The 19,061-nt window shown below is 46.4% G+C and overlaps 1 protein-coding gene across 1 annotated transcript in view; it reads left to right on the top strand.

The window, feature by feature from the left end:
* Tnfrsf21 (TNF receptor superfamily member 21) overlaps positions 1-19,061 on the top strand; it is a 77,811-nt gene that overhangs the window by 23,191 nt on the left and 35,559 nt on the right. The window contains exon 3 of the mRNA XM_051152936.1: positions 1,091-1,585. Within this exon, the coding sequence (XP_051008893.1) occupies positions 1,091-1,585 (495 nt within the window). The remainder of the gene's footprint in view (positions 1-1,090; positions 1,586-19,061) is intronic.

Here is a 19,061-nt window from a genome sequence, read left to right as displayed (position 1 = left end):
TCCTGGCTAGACAAAGGCAGGAGACAGCAAGGGAAGGTAGGGCAAAAAGATAGGGAGGGAAGTTAGAAATTTCAGAAAACAAGCACATTTAAATCTGCATAAAGGTGACCAGCCCCCCTCACATCTGGGGGCGAAAAAAGACTTAATGTTGTTTTCCAGCGGTCGTGTCCTCTGTCTGGTAACCCTGTTTGCCTAGCATTCCAGTCAACACTCAGGCAGAAGTTCAGCTTTTGCCAAGTCCTTTTTCATCGCATTTAGCTTCCAGGAGATGAAAGCCAACTTAAATTGTGGCCCCAGCACACAAGACGCTGTTTAGCCTTCGATGGCAGAGAACTCTTTCTCATGCCTGCCATTTTAAAATGAAAAAAAAAAAAAAAAAAAATAGGGTTCAAGAGCTCCAGCGGCTGACGCAGGCCAGGTTCTGTCCCCAGAGTCTCTCAGTTGCCATCCCTCACACCCTTTCATGAGCACTAACTACAGGAATGTTTCAGAAAGAAGTCCACAAAGCTAGGCCCAACCCTGTATAATCTTGGATACAGCTGCTAGGGGCCAGGAGAGTCCAGCCTTACTTTATTTAGCGGCCTGTTGTTGTACAGGGTTGGACTTGATCCTGAGCTCTTTTCTTTATCTTAGTCACAGGCTCTGTTTCACCAGTGAGTCATGAAATAAACTAAAGGCGAGGGAGGAGGAGAATGAGCAAAGGAGGTTAATGGAAACAGGTTCTCTGTGTAATCAAACTGATGTAACGTTGACTAGAGGCAGATGCACTCTTGTCCACTTGGAACTTGACATCTAAGGGAAACTATGTAGGGGAGTCCAGGAGAGCTCAAATATTGATAATATTGATTCCCTGAAGATGCCCATGTTCTGGGTACAGAAACTGAGTTTAATTATTCAGATGTTTATCTTTTATATAAAGATACTTATTAAGACCTTTATGAAAATATGCAACATAATAGTTGGTCTTAAGCTCCAACGGTCATCTCCTCTTTGTTTACCGACCCTCATTTGGAGATGACAAGGGACAGGACAGGATGTGTAGATGTCCAAATATGGAAAAGCTCTTCCCCCACCTTACTCTTTTTTCTAGGCATGAACTCAACAGAACCCAACTCTACTGCTTCTGTTAGACCAAAGGTACCAAGTGGCATCCAGGAAGGGACAGTTCCTGATAACACAAGCTCCACAAGGGGGAAGGAAGGCGTGAACAAGACCCTCCCAGACCCACCACAAGTTACCCACCAGCAAGGCCCTCACCACAGACACATCCTGAAGCTGCTGCCCCCGTCCATGGAGGCCAGCGGCGAGAAGTCTAGCACGGCCATCAGGGCCCCCAAGAGGGGCCATCCCAGACAGAACCCACACAAGCATTTCGACATCAATGATCATCTGCCTTGGATGATTGTGCTCTTCCTCCTGCTGGTGCTAGTGCTGATAGTGGTGTGCAGCATCCGCAAGAGCTCCAGGACTCTCAAGAAGGGGCCCCGGCAGGACCCCAGTGCCATTGTGGAAAAGGCGGGGCTGAAGAAATCCTTGACTCCAACCCAGAACCGGGAGAAGTGGATCTACTACTGTAACGGCCATGGTGAGCTGCTGCTTCTGTCCCCTCCACGCGTGTCGAGCTCTCAGCCCAACTCCGGGGTTCTAAAGGAGCGGGAAGTCTGTGGTGTGTGCGCAGTCCCTTTCCTTCCCCCGAGCGTCTCTTAATCTAGTGTGCTCTAGGAAAGGGTTCTGCCATCTCCTACAAGTAATGCATTCAGAGGCAATCGCCTCTTTCCAGAAGCTTCCCTCCCTGGTACTACTGAAACTGGGAAAAGCTGCAGAACCAGAGACCCTGAAAGTCACTTTGAGGGACCTTATGTCTAACTGTGTCATTCAGCGAATGAAGGAATTTAATTCAGAGAGGTTTCGCCCAAGACAAGGGGCTGATTGTTTAGGATACCTGGCACTAGGCCCCACATCTTTTACTACTGGAGCCCTTTTTTTTTTTTTTTCTGCTAAAAAAAAAAAACCATATTATTTGTATGTGGGGGCTATGGTGTGTGTGTGTGTGTGTGTGTGTGTGTGTGTGTGTGTGACACCACATGCTATCTATGGCACACATGTGGAGGTCAGAGGACAACTTTTGGGAAGCAGGCTTTTCCTTCTACTGTGGGCTCCAGGGATCAAACTAAGGCTTGCGTAGCATTAGCTTTTCAACACACAGAACTGTCTCGCCAGCCCACACTTCTTCTTCTAATGCCACAGCGCTGGGGGAGATGTAAATCTAAATAGCTCCAAGTTGGCCGGGCTGCAAGGTTGAGATGTGAGCCTTGCTTTTTCGGTCTATATCTTCCTATATACCCCGTATGCACCACACGCCCTCTGTCCCCTCCCTTAGACTAGTCTCTGTGTGGATAAAGGCTGGAATATTTTGGTCTTTTCTCTTTTAAGGGCAAAAATAGCTTACAGTACTTATTTGTCTCTGAGCTCCCTTTGACTTGAAGGCAGCTATTTTGTTCCCCCGCTGTGGTTGTAACTTCCTCTCCTGAGTGAAGGCTGGGTCTGGAAATGGCATCAGATGTTTCCTTTCCCGTTTCCAGATAAAGGTGTGTGCTCATCTTCCTATTGCCTTTCTATGCAATATTAAAACTGCTTATACTGTTTGGTCTAGGATTCTATTTTTGGGACTCGATTACAGAGGCATAAACAGATTTTTTAAAAAAATATATATATAAAGTAAACACAGTGAAACATAAACGCTCTTTTGTGGGGAGAGGAAGTTAGCTTAAACAGGATCTTACTCTGTAGCCAGGCGGGCCTTGAACTTGTGATTCTCTGGTGTCAGCCTCTTTGGTGTTGGGATTAGAGGTATGCAATGCTTAGACTGGCCTAACCACATAGCCATTTAACTTAGCCTTGTGTAGCGAGGTAACTAGGTAAATGGTGACGTGTGCGTGTAGAATGGAATGTTGTGATCCACCCCAAAGAGATGTTTTCAGTAGGTAAAAGGGACAGACAGACTACATAGTTTATACCAGACCTGGCTCTTTTAAGCCTTCAGAGGCTGAGAGGAATGATGCCAGAGTGAAGAATGGTACCACTGTGGTAGGGTTTTGTCCTCTTTTCCCTATATTTCTTACTAATCCACATTTCCTCTAAGCTTTGTATAATGAAAATATTACAGGAAGTTGGTGAAAGCATTAAAACCCAACTTTTCTTGCTTGCCTTTCTGACTTGGGAGGCTGGCCAGTGGGATGCTATGGCTGCTTTCTGCTTGGTACAGACTGTCCAGCTTTCTGACAGTGCAGCCTGAGTTTGTCACCGTGAGTATAATGGGCCGTCTTCATAGCTGTCCCGGGATGTCTGTGACCCTTGGGCTGTTGGTTGGACATGTCTGGCTGACAGCCTCTGTAGACCCTATTAAGGCAATCCTCTGGAAACCTGGTGTCTGGAAAAGTGTCACCACCACCCTAGTGCCTTCCTAGTAAAAACATCTTAAAAGCTTCCTATCTGCACATAATTCTAACTTAAGAGAAATTGCGAGGCAAGAGTCAAGAATCCCTGTACTCCTGGGCCCAAGTTGATCTTGCACCTACTGCTGCTGTTGTTTTGAGACAGCGTCTTTCATAGCCCAGGCTGCCCTGAGCTCCTTATCCTTCTGCCTCAGGCTCCCTGGTGCTAGAACTACACACATGTGCCACCACATCCAGCTTAAACTCGTACTCATCGACAGTTGTTCTTTGCTTCTGATGCCAAATGCTGACTTTACATAGGTTCCCTTTTTATATTTAATGACATATATGATACATATCACACACACACACACACACACACACTTACCTAATAGACAAATTAAATTTCCCAAGTTGTTTCGTGGACTTTTACCCCTCAATATATTAGTGCATTTCCTAACAATAGAGATATTCTCTTTGTAAAATATTTTGTAGTTTCCAAGCTCAGTAAACTGGAACAATACTTTGTCGCATACATGCCGTTGCCTTTTTTTTTTCTTGGCCCAGTGTCTTAGTTTGCTTTCTGTTGCTATGATAAACAAAAGGAACCCGGGGAGGAAAAGGTTTCTTTGGCTTACACTTCTATGTCAAGGTTCATTACGGAGGGAAGTTGAGGCAGGAACTCAGGTAGGAGCTCTGGAGGCAGGAACTGAATCAGAAGCCGTGGAGGAGCGCTGCTCACTGGCTTGCTCTCCATGGCTCGCTCAGCTTGACTTTGTTATACAGCCTGCCCAGAGGTAACACCATCCACAATCATTAGTCATATCAACCACTAATCAAGGAAGTGCCTCACGGACTTTTCCACAAGCCAATTCAATAGAGACGTTTCCCCTTAATTGAGGTTCCCTCTTCGCGAGTGACTCTAGCTTGTGTCAAGTTGACAAACAAAAGCAAAACACCAGAATATCCTCAGCAAACAAAGAATTAACCAGCACATCTAGCAAGGCCCTTGAGAGAAAGGACATTTGTTTTTGTATGTGGTGCTTGTATGCGTGTGTATTTGGATTTACATGTAGGTGGGTACACGTGTGAGCGTATGTATGAACATGTGTGCATATGTGTGTAGAGGCTAGCAGTTGACATCAGGTGTCTTCCTTGATCTCTCTCCCCTCTCTTTAATAAGCAGGGCCTTTCACTGAACCCCGAGCTCCATAATCTTCCATTTCCACCCTGCAAGTGCCGGGGTTGCAGGTGGGCTTGCACCACCTGGCTTTTACATAGGTGCTGAGGACAGCGACTCTGGTCCTCATGCAGGCAAGCACCTTATCCACTGAGCTGTCTTCCTACCTTAGGAAGTAGACCTTCTCCTTTGAATATAAGAGCTGCTCTAGGGTCAAATTTTGTTTTAAGCCGTCCCCTGTGGCTACCTGTGCTTTGAGTTTACCTTGTTAGTAGAAAATAATGTGACTGTCCTTTTAAGATTATGTACATCTAGGAAAATCCTTCTGTGACTGGTTTATTAATCAGTAGTTGCTGTTATTTATAGTTTGTGATCAGATACATTTATAAACTATGTTTGGGGGGCATAGTTTTAAAATGATAGAGAGAACAGCTAGTTGTAGAAATAAAGGCGAGGTCCAGGAGCAGAGAGCGATATATTATTACTATGACCTTAAACATTCTTTTAAAAAATGTATTCCATTATTTATTTAATATTTTATTTACTTCATGTGTTGGGGGTACGTGCATGCCATAGTGCAGGGGTCAGTTCTTTCTGTACTATGTGGACCCCAGGGATGGAGCTCGGGTCTTCAGGCTTAGTTGCAAGGTCTTTTTCCTCTGAGCCGTCTCACTGTCCTGACCTTCAAAATTCTTACAGCTTTTTTTTTTTTTTTTACCTTATAAACGGCCTCATGTCCTTACAACAATATCCTATTTTACAAAAAAAGGCAATGGGAGTGTAAAATCAAGCCCAACCGTGTCACACCCTTCTGTCATTCCAGCATGATGCCTGTCACTCGTGTCTGTCAGGCGTGTAAGTAGCCCTCCGTGTCGTTTAGCCTTTCTTGAGTTTCTGCATTGGGAATTTGTTTGAGGTGTTTCTCTAAGAGACACCTTTTCTTTCCAAATTGCTGGTTTCAAAGGTGCAAGCAGGCGAAATCCTCTTACAAAGAGAGGTTCTGTACTGTAAGACCTACCGCAGGTGCACCGAGGCCCCTGCGAACAATGCCTCGCTGAGCGGACTGCATTGTGCTCTGGCAGCAGATTTTCACGGATCATGAGATCCCTTCCTGGTTCTTGTCTCTTCGCACCGAATGACTGATGAGAAAGAGGACTGAATACCCAGGTCCTGTTAGATGTCCTTTACCCCTGCCCACTGTAAGAGGGACATGCTGGGCTCTTCTTTACAAAATTATTACTGTAACAGTTTCATAATGCGTATAGTCCATTGTGATTACATCCAGCCACCATTGCTCTGGAGTCGGTCTTCTGTTCTCTCTGAACACTGTGCTATATCTAACTAGTCTCCTACTTGTTTTCCCATTAAAGAAAATGGTACAATCCCCCATCCCCCACCCAGCCCAGTGTCCATTGGTGGTCAATAAACATAACTTCAGGAAGCGGGCAGAGCTCATTATCACTTCCTGGTTCTGTGATGTAGCCATGAAGGTCTCAATCTTGAGCAGGTACCTGTTGCTGCTGTGTGTTCAGGGTTGCAATGGCTGTGTTGTGTGTCAGTGGCTCGTGGGCTCTTGCTTGCCTTGTCGGACCTCAGCACTCAGAAGCTTGGTCTTCGGTTCTTGTCTTCTCACTGTAAAGACCCCTTACACTTCTCTGTCGTCCGCTGATATATATGATGTTTCCAGCCCTGCAGTCCTGCTGTCATGGAGTCCCATTGTTGAAGCCGGGAGCTGAACCTTCTGAGGCTAGTTGCAACGGTGCTCTGTAGCTTCCTTCCTTCCATCAATCCTTCCTTCCTTCCTTCCTTTCTTCCTTCCTTCCTAAAGTGAGAAGAGACTAATAGCTGCTAGGTTGAAGGGGCATCATGCAGCATATCCAGTTTAGCATTTGGGATTGTAAGTAAGTCCCTTGAGAATTTTTAATCTATGAAATCTATTTAAGATTTTATTATTAGATTAAGCTGTCGTAAAATGTGAGTCTATTGTTTGGGCTCTAATTATCATTCTTTTGTCATTTTTTGCGGAAACAGATTTCTTCTTGTATTATTTTAACACCAAGATAGTGGAGTCAGTGTGAGTCGGAGTACAAAAGTGTTATTTGATTTAAAATGAAAAAGAACAGGCTGGAGTGGTGGCTCAGTGGTTAAAAGCTCGCACTGTTCTTCCAGAGGATCCAGAGGGGCTTCTAACAGCCGTATATAGCTCTGGCTACAAGGAATCTAACATCTCTGGCCTCTGTGGGTGCCTGCTCTCACATGCAAATATCTCTGTATACAAATAAACATTTTCTAAAAATAACTAGTGCAGAGCCAGGCATCGAGACTCATGCCTGTAATCGCAGCACTTGAGAGGCTGAGGCAGGACCATTGCTGGAAGTTCTAGGCCAGCAAGATGCGTTGCAGGTTAGCCTGCCTACGCGGTGAGTCAAAACAAACAAATGAGTGAAGTGAAATAAATGTGGGAGATGCAGGAAATAATATTTTTCATTTGGCCTGGTTCTTTCTCCCCCTCTCATACACAAGCCTGCAGACACACACACACCAAATGATAAAGATAGTAAAACCTAGTAGGCTTAGTCTCCTCACAACTGGCTGCCCACTGCCCTGAGGAAGCATGGAGGGATCTAAAAAAAAAAGTTACTATGTTCTCTTCCTTATGTCTACAGAAGGTACAAAGCCTTCATCCAGCGCCATTGGCAGAGGGGTGGCTGGGAGTAGGAACCAACTGTGTCCTCTCATGGTTGTTTCTAACCGGTGCCACTGCTGCTTCTTTTCCTTCTGTTATTTCCCCTCCCTCAAGTCTTTCTTCCCCATTCCTTGCATTTGCAAGAGTGCCTGAAGTTGGAGACCAGGCAACCTATTTTTCTAGAAACTTTAAGGGGGACATTTGGAAATTGCACGAGAGAATTGTCAGTGTCTTCAAAGTACTCGTAGAGGAAGTGCCGGAAAGTGAGCATGGGCACATGACTGGGCTGCGACGGTATTGGATCATGTTTCCTTTTGCTCTGAGATTTTAGGCTGTGAGGAAAAAAGAGAAGTAGAAAAGGGGGTGAGAAAGGGGAACTGGATTTACCCAGGGCAAAGTGCCGTTCAGTTTCTGACCAGCCTCATTGTCCAGTGCCCTCTGCCTTAGGCAGCTAGCATGCATTTGACAGTGTGTCCGTGTAATAGGCATGGCCTATGGAGACAGCGTTTTCCTTATGTGGACAGTAACAAGCATTGAGAGGGTTCTGGGACTCTCTTACATGTGTTTTAAAGGTGTTTTTAGTGTTTTGGCTTTTTGAGACAGGGTTTCTCTGTGTAGCCTTGACTGTCCTGGACTCACTTGTAGACCAGGCTGGCCTCGAACTCACAAAGATCCACCTGCCTCTGCCTCCCAAGTGCTGGCAGCCACCACACCCAGCTCTAAAAGGGTTTAATGTAGCCCAGTCTGGTTTTAAGTTTGCTGCTTAACAGAGGGCGGCCTTAAGCTTTCTCTCATCCTGCTTCCACTTCCTGAGTCCTGGAATCCTGGAATCCTATGCATCCCAGGCCTGGATTATGATACGGAGAGCTGAACTCGGGGCTTTGCATACACAGACAAATACTCTGCCAAGTTAACTACATCTGTAGTAATCTAACAGTAATCCGTTCTATGATACTACCTCTGAATTTTCTAGTTCTTTCCATCTGACACCATACTTATCTTGCTTCGTCCTCTTTCACCACTTGTAAATTCTTAGAGGAGGAACCCTAGGTTTTACCACGTGTCGCCTACACTTGGCTCAAGCCTCTGAGCTAGTCCCTGTGGTGGCTACAAACCTTGAGTTATTAAAGCTAAAATGAACTGAAAAGCAACATTCAGCCGCTCAGTTGCACTAGTCACAGTTGAAGTGCCCAGTAGGCACACATAACCAGTACTTGCCTGACCACATTGGGACAGACAGGACGTTTCCACCATCTAGAACATTCTGAAGGATAACAGTGGCCTCGAACACCCAGAGACAAATCGACTTATTCTTTCAAGGTTATAAGGTGAGAATGTTTAAATTTAAAGCCATTGAACCACTGATTTTGTCCCTATTGCCTTATCATGATGTTGTGGTAGGGAGTTAAGCGAAGATTTTGTTTCAAGATTTATTTCATTTTGAATTATGTGAATCCGTGTAGGGACATGTGCACATTCATGCGGGAATATGTACATTAGACCAGGAAAGGGTGTTGGATTTCCTAGAGCTGAAGTTACTGGCATTTGTGGACCATTCAGTGTGTGTGTGTGTGTGTGTGTGTGTGCTGGGAACCAAACTTGGGTCCCTCTGCAAGAGCAGCGTGTCCTCTTAACCACAGAGCCGTCTCTCCAGCCCTCAGGTGGAAGGCTGTTAAGGTGGGTTGGATATGTCAATTGTTTGTAGATTCTAGGACAGATTATTTTTGAATGCTATAGGAAGTTTCCTTGATTGCCGTATGGAATTGTATAGTTGGAACCATTCAGTCCTGTTTTTTTTTTTTTTTTTTTGTATGAAAAGAGCCCACAGTCAGTGGGAGGGGTCATAGTCTGGCAGAACTTCATCTGTAAGAACAGGTGGCCTGCACTAGGCCATGGGGGCCAGCCCGTGAACTCTACTTCCGGCTCAGGCTCTGTTTCCCCACCCCTCGTGGTGCAGTCAGCCAGAGATGGCGGCCGGAGGATCCTGAGGTGGGAAGCGAGGTGGTTAGATGAGAGCAGACTCTCCAGAGACAGCTTCCGTGAGATAGCTCATTTGATGAAGGAAACAAAGGGTTCTTAAACCTTTGGGAGTAGGTAGGGGCTTTAGGGATGAGTGTACATCGTTGGCTGGGGCAGGGCGCTAGGGATGTCCCATTTGACTACGTTGCTATGTGACCTTCAGGGGGTAAAATTAAGGGCACAGGGCTACGAGCACCAGAACACACAAGTCTCAGGTCGCAGGGCTGGGGCAGGGAGGTGAGTGATCCTACTCCTGCCAATCTCAGGGCAAGATTTCTGGACTTCGGACAAGCCTTGACCCCACTCGAGCTCCAGGCCATCTTTCCTCACCCCCATGGCTTCTCCCAGCCCCACAGCTCCCAGCCCTGCACTCTACCATAGGCTCTCTCTCTCTCTCTCACCCACTGTTAACGGGAGCAGCTTAGATAAGTGGTTCCACTCTTCATGGAGCCTTCCTTGAGTTTAACTGTGCCCGATTTTACCTTAAGGGGTACCTATTTATTACTCTGCTATGGGGGTGCGTAACAGCTATCCTTGTCCCTACAAAACAATCCTGCCATTTCCTCCCAGTATACCCTGACTTCTTCTCGGAGACTGCCATCTTACATGCGGGCCTACCTCACAAGAGCCCCTGCATGGATCTGCTCCAGCTTTGTCTCTTAGTCAAAGCAGAGACGTAGAGGAGGACAAGGTAGACGGGTTCCAACCTTGACTTTCCAGTGTACTTTGAGTCGGGAGGGAGTCTAAGAAAAATAGTGGACAAGTGCCTGGAGATTTGGAACTCGGACTCCGCTCTGTTCTGAGTGCCTGAAGGGAGAAACAGAGAGGATTAATGGACTAGAATGAGCATTCACAGAGGTGCTTGTGGGCTGGGAGGAAGGGGCAGTGCAGGGTGTGAATACAGGGAAATGCCATCCGCAGGGCTGAGTGGAGGCCCAGACTCATTTCTCAAAGGTTTGAGGTGGCACTCAGAGGAAGGATAGCAGGCTACCAAGAAGAGACTTGATACCCTATGAACATATACAGGGGGGGAGGAGGTCCCCCTCAGTCCCAGACATAGGGGAGAGGAATAGGGGGAAAGCAGGAGGGAGGGAGGAATGGGAGGATACAAGGGATGGGCTAAGAATTGAGATGTACTATGAATAAAAAAAAAAAAAAGAAGGTTTGTTTGCAGCTCTGAAGAACAGCCACTGGCTGCAGAGATGACAAGTGGCCAGAGCAGCTGATATCTAGACCTGTAAAAAGGCTGTAGATGATCCCGGGCCAGACATGTGCTCTCTTTGGTGGTCAGGTTTTTTTGTTTTGTTTTGTTTTTTAGTAGAATGAGGAGACCTAAGCCTATCACGGGGTTCAAGGTTGAAGATGATCAAGGTGGCTATGTGTTTTTGCCTTAGCTGCGTATGCTTCATGCCGCCCTGATGTTTGATAGGAAAACTGCAGGCCATGTGGGTCCTGCAACGCGTTGTAGTGTGGGAGCAGTGTGTGTGGCTAATCAGAGAGAGGAAGCCAGGGTCAATCCCAACTTTGTGCTGAAGAGGAACCCTGTGTTTACCACAGCACCAAAGGCAGCTGATGACAGAGTGACAGTAGCATAGTAAATGCTCTGCTTGTGCGTGTCAGGGCATGTGGCCAGGCAAGGCTGAGGGAATGTATAGGAACTCTGGGTTTTCGTGGGGGTGGGGTAGGGAAGCCTTTGGTCCTGAGAGAGACTCAACAGCTATTCCTGAAAACCACTGTTTGGAGGCAGACTTTGCAAGTGTGTCACGGTAGTCCAACATGCATGGTGACCGCAAAAGAATGGGGAAGCCGTGACCAAGGCTGTCGTTGGGTTCTGCTTAAGAGAATGCCAGCTGAGAAGAGATCGGCAGCTTCTGTGTATTTATAAAGAACAGGACGGGGGATGGACATGCCAACCCCCTCCCCCAACCCCTCCATCCCTAATTCCTGCTTGGTGTTCACAAATAAGGTCTAGGCTAACCTGAAGCCTGTTTAAATTTTATATATTCTAACCCGTGGCCTATTAGTGTGAATGCAGCTCTTAAATTCCATAGGATAATCCAAAGTGGTCCTTCTAGGTGGAACAACTGTCACTCATACAGAGGTAGAAAGCTCAAGTTCCAGAAATGAGTCACTTCAGGTGCAGAAAGGCCATGGCACAGTCTGGTTTTGTCTGTGGGGTAAGTACCTTAAAGAAGGTGACTCTCCAGGGATTGATGTAAAGCTCTTGTCCGTCGGGGACATCTTTAGCCATGACAACCATGGCTTTCCTCAGGGACAAATGAAGCAAGCGATGTTAGGCTAGCGAAGATTACTCCCTGCCTTGGTTACACTCTCCTCCCTCTTTGCTCTGCCTCTCGCTGTACTCCTTTCTCCTGGGAGTAATTGTTAACTGTATGTGTGTTCCTGAGTAGAGCCCGAATAGCCAGCCTGCTCCAGCTGAACGATGTGTATGGGTAATACAGGAAGCAGGTGTGCCCAGGTGCATCATGGTGGCCGAGTCTCAGGCAACAGGGGAAATGTGGGGGGCATTCGTAGCCAGCTTCACATTTAAAGAATCTGTAAAGAAAACATTGGGACTAAAAAAAAAAAAAAAAGATTGATTATTAACTTTTTAAACCTTTTATTGGTTCTTTGTGGAGTTCTTATCATGTGCCCCATTCCCATCATCTCCCTGTCCCCTTCATACCCACCCTCTACCCTTGCAACCTCCTCCCCAACAGAGAAAAAAAATCTTGTTGTAGAAGCTATAGCGTGCCATAGTATGGCCCACAGTATACCCGTTTGTCCACACTTTTTTTTGCTTGCAAATGTTCATTGCAATGACCCATTGGTCTGGTACGAGGCCTCTGGCTTCTGTTGTTCTACCAATACTGGAACTTCACTGGGACTCCTCACAGAGTCCCATCTTGTTGTTGTCCTGTGTCATGGAGATCCTGTAGTTTCAAATCTGTAGGACCGGCCCTTTTAAGTTGTTTTTCATCTGATGTTTTCATTTAACTATGTGTGTTTGAACATTAAGATTGAGGCACTATCTTAGTAGACTAGGGCTTTATAGGGCCTTGGTAACATGAAGAGTGTTCTTGTTTTGTTTTTGGAAAACCTAGAAGTGATGAGATCACAGAAGTGAAGGGTTGGGGGGGTGGGGGAGGAAAAGGAAGGAAGAGGGAGGGGAGGAGGGAGGGGAGAGAACTCCTGTAGTCCAATTTTCACATTTTACAGTTGATGGAACTGAGCACAAGGATGTGATTTGCTTAAGGTGTCATGCTATAGTCAGAGGAGTAAGGCCTCAGTCTCCTGACTTCTGTATATTGTCCACATTTTCTTTCTAATCAAAGGATGGCATAATTTTGCTCATTGGTACAGGAAACACTGTGGTTTGCAAATTTGCTTTTGAGGACCCTGGAGGCTGAGGCTGAGAGAGGAAAGGCATTCATTGGTCATCAGCGGTGGCCAGGAAGTAGATGAGGGTGAGGAAAACAGATAGATGGCCTGCCCTGACTAGGGGAACTCTTTGACCTCTTCCGAGATTGCCTCAGTGAGGATGGCGATGGCACATGGGTAATAATTAGGCAAAGGAGGGAGCTGGTGTCTTTTGCTGAACACCTCAGCTGGATGATTCCAGGGAGACAAAGGCCAATAGCTATGAAATCAGTGTGGTGGCCTTGGTCCTAAGGGGGAAGAAACTTACATTTGTTAAACTCGTGTGACATAACGCAAAACCTTCCCACCTCTGTCCTGAAGAGCAAAGGCAGTCCTAATCCTCTGCAACTCTCCTTTTCCTTCACACCAACAGCCTGTCCCCCAGAGAATGGGGCATCCCTTGACTGCTCCTGACTCAGGTTCTCTTGACATTCTCTTGTCTAGGGAAAATCTACAAGACTTCCTTCTTTCCTTCCTTCCTTCCTTCCTTCCTCCCTCCCTCCCTCCCTCCCTCCTTCCTCCCTCCCCCTCCCTCCTTCCTCCTTCCTTCTATCCTCCTTTCCTCCCTCCTTCCCTCCTTCCTTCCTCCCTCCTTCCTTCCCTCCTTCCTTTTCTCTCTTCCTTCCCCCCTCATTTCTTCTCTCCTTCCTCACTCTTATCTCTATATGTACAAATGTGTGTGTGTGTGTGTGTGTGTAGGTCAGAGGACAGCCTCTAATGTCAATCCTCGCCTTCCACCTTGTTTGGACACAGGATCTCTTGCCCTTGCTGCATATGCCTGCTAAGCTGATCTGCAAACTTCTAGAGACACTCCCCTCTCTTCCTCCCATGTCTCCATAGAGCCCCAGGATTACAGAGGCTCACCACTGACCTGGCTTCTAAGGCGTCAAACCCACATGCTCATCATTCATGTACAACAGTCAATTTACTTACTGAACCATTCCTTAGCCCTGTTTAGAAAAACACTTTATTGCTGCTGCCAGTTGGGGAAGAGAAAGAAAAAGCATAGTTCATTTGTATCAAAAACACTTCCTCTGCACTGTGAAATTTATCTGTGGGTTCTCATTTAATTCTCAGGAGACTTTTTATGGTGCCTATCAGGAAGAGAGACATAGGATGATCCAGTACCCTGAGTTCATACCCAGTTGGTAGCAGGCCTGGACTGGCACTCAGGTGCCCAACCTTGGACTCCAGCTGGTAATGAGATACATTGCTTCTCATTCCTGCCGTTTATGGAGAAGGGAGGGGTTGAGATGTGGACAGACAGCTGGAAGTCAGAGCATCGCAACTATACTATTACAGCCGGTTTCCCTACCTGTCTGCCTTTCTATGGCCCTGTAGTGGGAATGGGCAGTTGTGGGATGTCACAGTCACAATATTTATGTTAAAAGACACATCCATGGTGCTGAATAGATGGCTAGATCATTACAGTGCTTGCCTTTCAAGATGGAAGACCTAAGTGTGATCCCTAGAACCCATGTGAAGATGACACACATGTCTGCACATACACACACACACACACACACACACACACACACACAAAGACAGCTCAAGACTTGTAAAGTAAGAATAGGGAACCCTTGGTCCCCAGGAAGCAGCATGGTGCAGTGAGTGACAGAAGAGACCGTGAGTCAACCTTATCGAGGATTCAACATCTGTGCTGTGCCTGAGCCTCTCCTTGGTTTCTCACCTGTGTTGTGGGCGTGGCTCCTCTTTCTTGGCCTTCCTCTTGTGGACTGAATGAGATCACTCATAATATTAATAGGTCCACTAGCTCTCTGTTCCCAACAAAGACAATGGCATGAGCTGCACTGAAACATTCATGGAGAGCTGAGGTCCGGACAGAGACCCAGCCAAATTTAATGAGTTACGTGTAGCATGAGAAATGACTACAGGGGGAGAAAATATTTGCCCAAGGGACTTTGGCTATTAAAAAAAAAAAAGTGCCATAAAGTCTAATTGTCCACTATAGAAGGAGCTGGAATAGAAAGGTAGATCGTTGCCTGGCTAGCCTGATTCTAACCCTTTCAGAGGCTGGAGGCAAAGACCTTTGTTCCAGTTGCCTGGACTGGTAGTGAGAGTGGAACTCTTGCTAGGGTGATGGTACAAGCTAGGTGTGCGGGAGAAGGGGCAACTCCAGGCACAGGCAGGCATGGATACCTCTTCTTGTAGGAGGGAGGAGTGAAAGGGGCAACTCTAGCTTGGTTCCTATGGAGAAGCAAAAGGAAGAATGCTGAGAGACTTGATTTTACTTACCCAAATCATGAAGGTTCAAATAACTGTAAATGGCCCCTTCTTTCTTAAAATCCCATCTGTTGTTGTTAAATTATCAGTATTGCCTAATAATGTTTATTATTAAGCCTATAATTATTATTATAGCAGTATTTTCTAACCCACTAGCAATCAATCAAGACAGAGACACCTGTTATATTTTAAAATAGCCTTAGTTAACCTGGGGGCAGGGCAGATAGTAATCATCTAAACTACTTCCCATAGTAGGGCAAGTATGGAATACCTGCCCCAATTCCATGCCATTTGCTTCTAATACGTTCTATCAAGCTACCTCCCATCCATAATCCCAAATACTTGCTAATGTTGTTCATCTGGGCCAAGCCCTCCATCCATGCCAGCCATGGGCTTCTCCTCCACCTAACGCATGGTGGCCTCCTTATTCTCTCCTCGGGTCTCTCTTCTTCCCAAGATTCTCTCTCTCTGCCCGCTCCCCCAATGCCTGGAACCTTAACCTCGCCTTTCTCATTTGCCCTGCCCAGGTGTGATGGCCTTTTATTAATTAGCATCAAAACACATTAGACCAACACCCATCCTCGGTGATAATACAAAAAGCTGAAACAGGAGCTGAGGGTCTGTTGGCTCATGCGTGCAATCCTAGCTTCTAGAAGCTGAGGCAGGAGAAGAATCTGTGAGTTTGAAGCCAGCTTTGGCTATATAGTAAGTTCCAGGCCAACCCTGGCTACAGGGTGAGATCATGTCTCAGAAAACAAAGAGCCCCAACTTACAACCAAATTCCTTCCATATATAGTCGAAACTCAAAGACTAAAGTTAAAGTATAAACTGGCTGGGTGGGTGGCCAGTCCTCTTATTTGCATGATGTTTATGCCCCAGTGGCATGTAAAATTGGCTTAGGGCAGCAGCAGTCGCATAGGAAGGAGAACTTAATTTACTTAGGGTTCATATTTAAAAGGTTTAGGTAGTGCTGCTGAACCAAGCTATGGTTTCAGTCTCGAAATTTTGGAGATAACATTTGTCTTTTCTTCCATTCTATCCCTTTCTCAAACTCACTGTCTAAGCAAATGAAAACATGATGCCATCCCACCTTACCTGGTGTGAAAAGACAAATGGTTTTCCTCAGCCTCATTTGCTGGCTTAAAGGTTTCCTTTGGTCCCCAAGTGTGGTTCTTTCTTCAAGCCTGCCCCAGTGTAAGGACTGTGAAGGAAGCACACGTCTGGATGGTTTCTTCTTCCTTCTAGGGGGAGCGGTAGATCTACCTCAATTGTAGCATTGATTTCCAAGGCAGTGCCATTCTGGGCTTGTGACTGTGTTTGTGTTTCACATGTCAATGTTTCTCAGAGATAGCAATGGTTAGGTGACAGGTGTGCCCTGGGTGTGTCAGGGAAATAATGAACCCAGGACTCAGGAGCACTTTAAGGAAACATTTCATCATCCAAGTTAATAAATCTACAATGTGCAGTGCACAGAAGTAAAGAGACTATCATGTGTTGGGAACTGGGAGCTAAGTCAGTGCTGCTCCACTCCAGTTTGTGTCAAAGTGAAGTTATGGGGTGTTTGCCAATAGTGATCCAAAGGTGACTTCAGGATGCAGGCTTGAAGACTGTCTACTCAAGTAGATTTTTCTTTTCAGTTTATTGAGAGAGGGGAGAGAGAGAGAGAGAGAGAGAGAGAGAGAGAGAGAGAGAGAGAGAGAGAGAGAGAGAGAGAGAGAGAGAGAGAGAGAGATGGGAATGTTTCGTGCACGAGTGGAGGTCAAAGGAAAACTAGTGGAGATCAGTTCTCTCCTTCCGCCATCTGGGTCCCGGGGGTCAAACTATGTTATCTGTTGAGGATTGACACCTTTACCCACAAAGCTCTCTCTCCCTGGCCCCTAAAAACAGAAAGTTTATAAAAAGGGTTTACTAGCTACCTTTCTTACTGCTGTGACTAAACATCTGTCAGAAGCAACGTGAGAAAGAGAAGAGAGGTTTAGCTTCCCTCATAGCAGGAGGGATCAAGTCCACCCCAGCAGGGAGCCTTTGGTGGCAGGAGCGTGAGCTGGCTGGTCATGTGTCTGTATGCAGTTAGAAAACAGAGAGATACAGGTGCATCTCCTCCTTTCCTGACTTAATTCAGCCTGGGGCCACAACCTGTGGGGTAATACACTCACCTGTAGGGCAGGTCTTCTCTCCCCAGTTAAGTCTCTCTCGAAACACACAGACGGACACACACACACACACACACACACACACACACACACACACACACACACACACCCTGGTGCTTCCAAATCCTGACAATTTTTGGCAAAGATTTCCTACCACGTAGGGTTCCTGCTACCATTACGTGTTCATTGCTTACTTCTTTTTCTCTGCATGGTCCCAGGAGGACCTTAAACTCATTATCTATCCCAGGGCTAGACTTGACGTCATGATTCTTCTGAGCACTGGGATACAGACGCATACACCCCTGGCTGTCATTTTCTTTTCTTTTCTTTTGTTTCTTTCTTTCTTTTTTTTTTGTTTTTTTGTTTTTTTTTTGTTTTTTGTTTTTTGTTTTTTGAGACAGGGTTTCTCTATGTTATCTTGGCTGTCCTGGACTTGCTTTGTAGACCAGGCTGGCCTCAAACTCACAGCGATCCACCTGCCTCTGCCTCCCGAGTGCTGGGATAAGAGGCGTGTGCCACCACGCCTGGCTTTTCTTTTCTAACCCAAGGCAGAGTGCTCTCTACCACTGAGCTAACCGCCCCTCCAAGCCACAAAGCTAGAAAGCGGCAACACCAGGTTTTAAACGGAAGACTCGGGGTCATCCCAGATAGTTTCCTACCAATTAACTGACACTTAATACTTTTGTTCTTGTAGTGATTATTATTATCCATATTATTCTCAGTGCTAGGGATTGAAGGGTCTTGCCCATGGTGGCTAGGCAAGTGCTCTACCACAAGCTGCCCCACAACTCCCTAGAGTTGATATCTTAAAACACGCTCAGTCAACGCAACTGTATTTCCCTTAGCAAAGCCCAGCTTGCTGGAAAGGAAAACACCCGTAGTTTATCATTAGCAATGAGTTTTTTTCTCTTAGAAAAGTCTCCTGACTTTCTGTGAAGTGATTGGAGTGGAAAATTAAAAAGAAAAGAAAAGAAAAGGAAAGGAAAAAAAAAAAAAGGCAGATAGTGATTGACCAGTTTCCAGGGCTATTTGAGAAAGTGAGACACTGTGGTGTCTGAGATGACCAGCGTCCTGTCCTGCTGATCCAGCTCACTTGCCTGTGCGGCTTGACGCTGTTGTCTCACCACCCTTCAGCAGCACTCATGAGCATTCCTCACCGTGCCTTGTCAGAGACTCCTTGACCCAGAATCCCAGACGGTCATCCTGTCAGTCAGCCCAGATTTCCTTTGGGAAGTAGACTTGGAGTGTAAACACCAGGAGGCCTAGCTGAAAGGGAGCGGATTATTCCATTTAGGAGTTGGCGCATCCTGCCACTCCAGCCCTGGGCTGCCACCACGCTGCTGCAGCCATTATACAGGGTGACCAGATGGGTTGATCTCCACCACAGACCTCCACCTCACCACCTGAGACACATTTGCTCTCCGGAATGCCATTTCCCTGCAGACAGCACAGTCCTGTTTTAACACTCTCAGGTCCACACCCTGCCCCCTCCATCCCCCTACCCTGCCCCCTCTATCCCCTGCGCCCCCTCTCCTCTCTTTTTACTTATTGCTATTGTGGAGCTAGAACCCAAGACTTGCACATGTTAGGCAAGCACTCTACCTTTGAGCCATATAACTTCAGTAACCTCAGCTTCTCCTGTGCGTTTAACCTGTTAAGATATTAGATTTTATCACACTTACTATGTGTATGTGTGTGTGTGATCCTGCCTGCCTGTGTGCATGATTGTGCGTGTGTGTGTGCACGCGCGCGTGTGTTTGTGTGTACATAGAGACTAGAGTACCACCTCAGATTTCATTCCTCAAGCGTCATCCACCTTGCCCCCTCCCCTGATATCTATTTTTTTTTTTGAAACAAAGTTCCTCTGTGTAGCCTTGGCTATCCTGGGACTCTCTCTTCAGACCTTGAACTCAGAGATTCACTTG

The sequence above is a fragment of the Acomys russatus genome, chromosome 11 (genome assembly GCF_903995435.1).
Source record: "Acomys russatus chromosome 11, mAcoRus1.1, whole genome shotgun sequence".
Classification (NCBI taxonomy): domain Eukaryota; kingdom Metazoa; phylum Chordata; class Mammalia; order Rodentia; family Muridae; genus Acomys; species Acomys russatus.
This window is presented reverse-complemented; position numbering and strand designations above follow the sequence as displayed.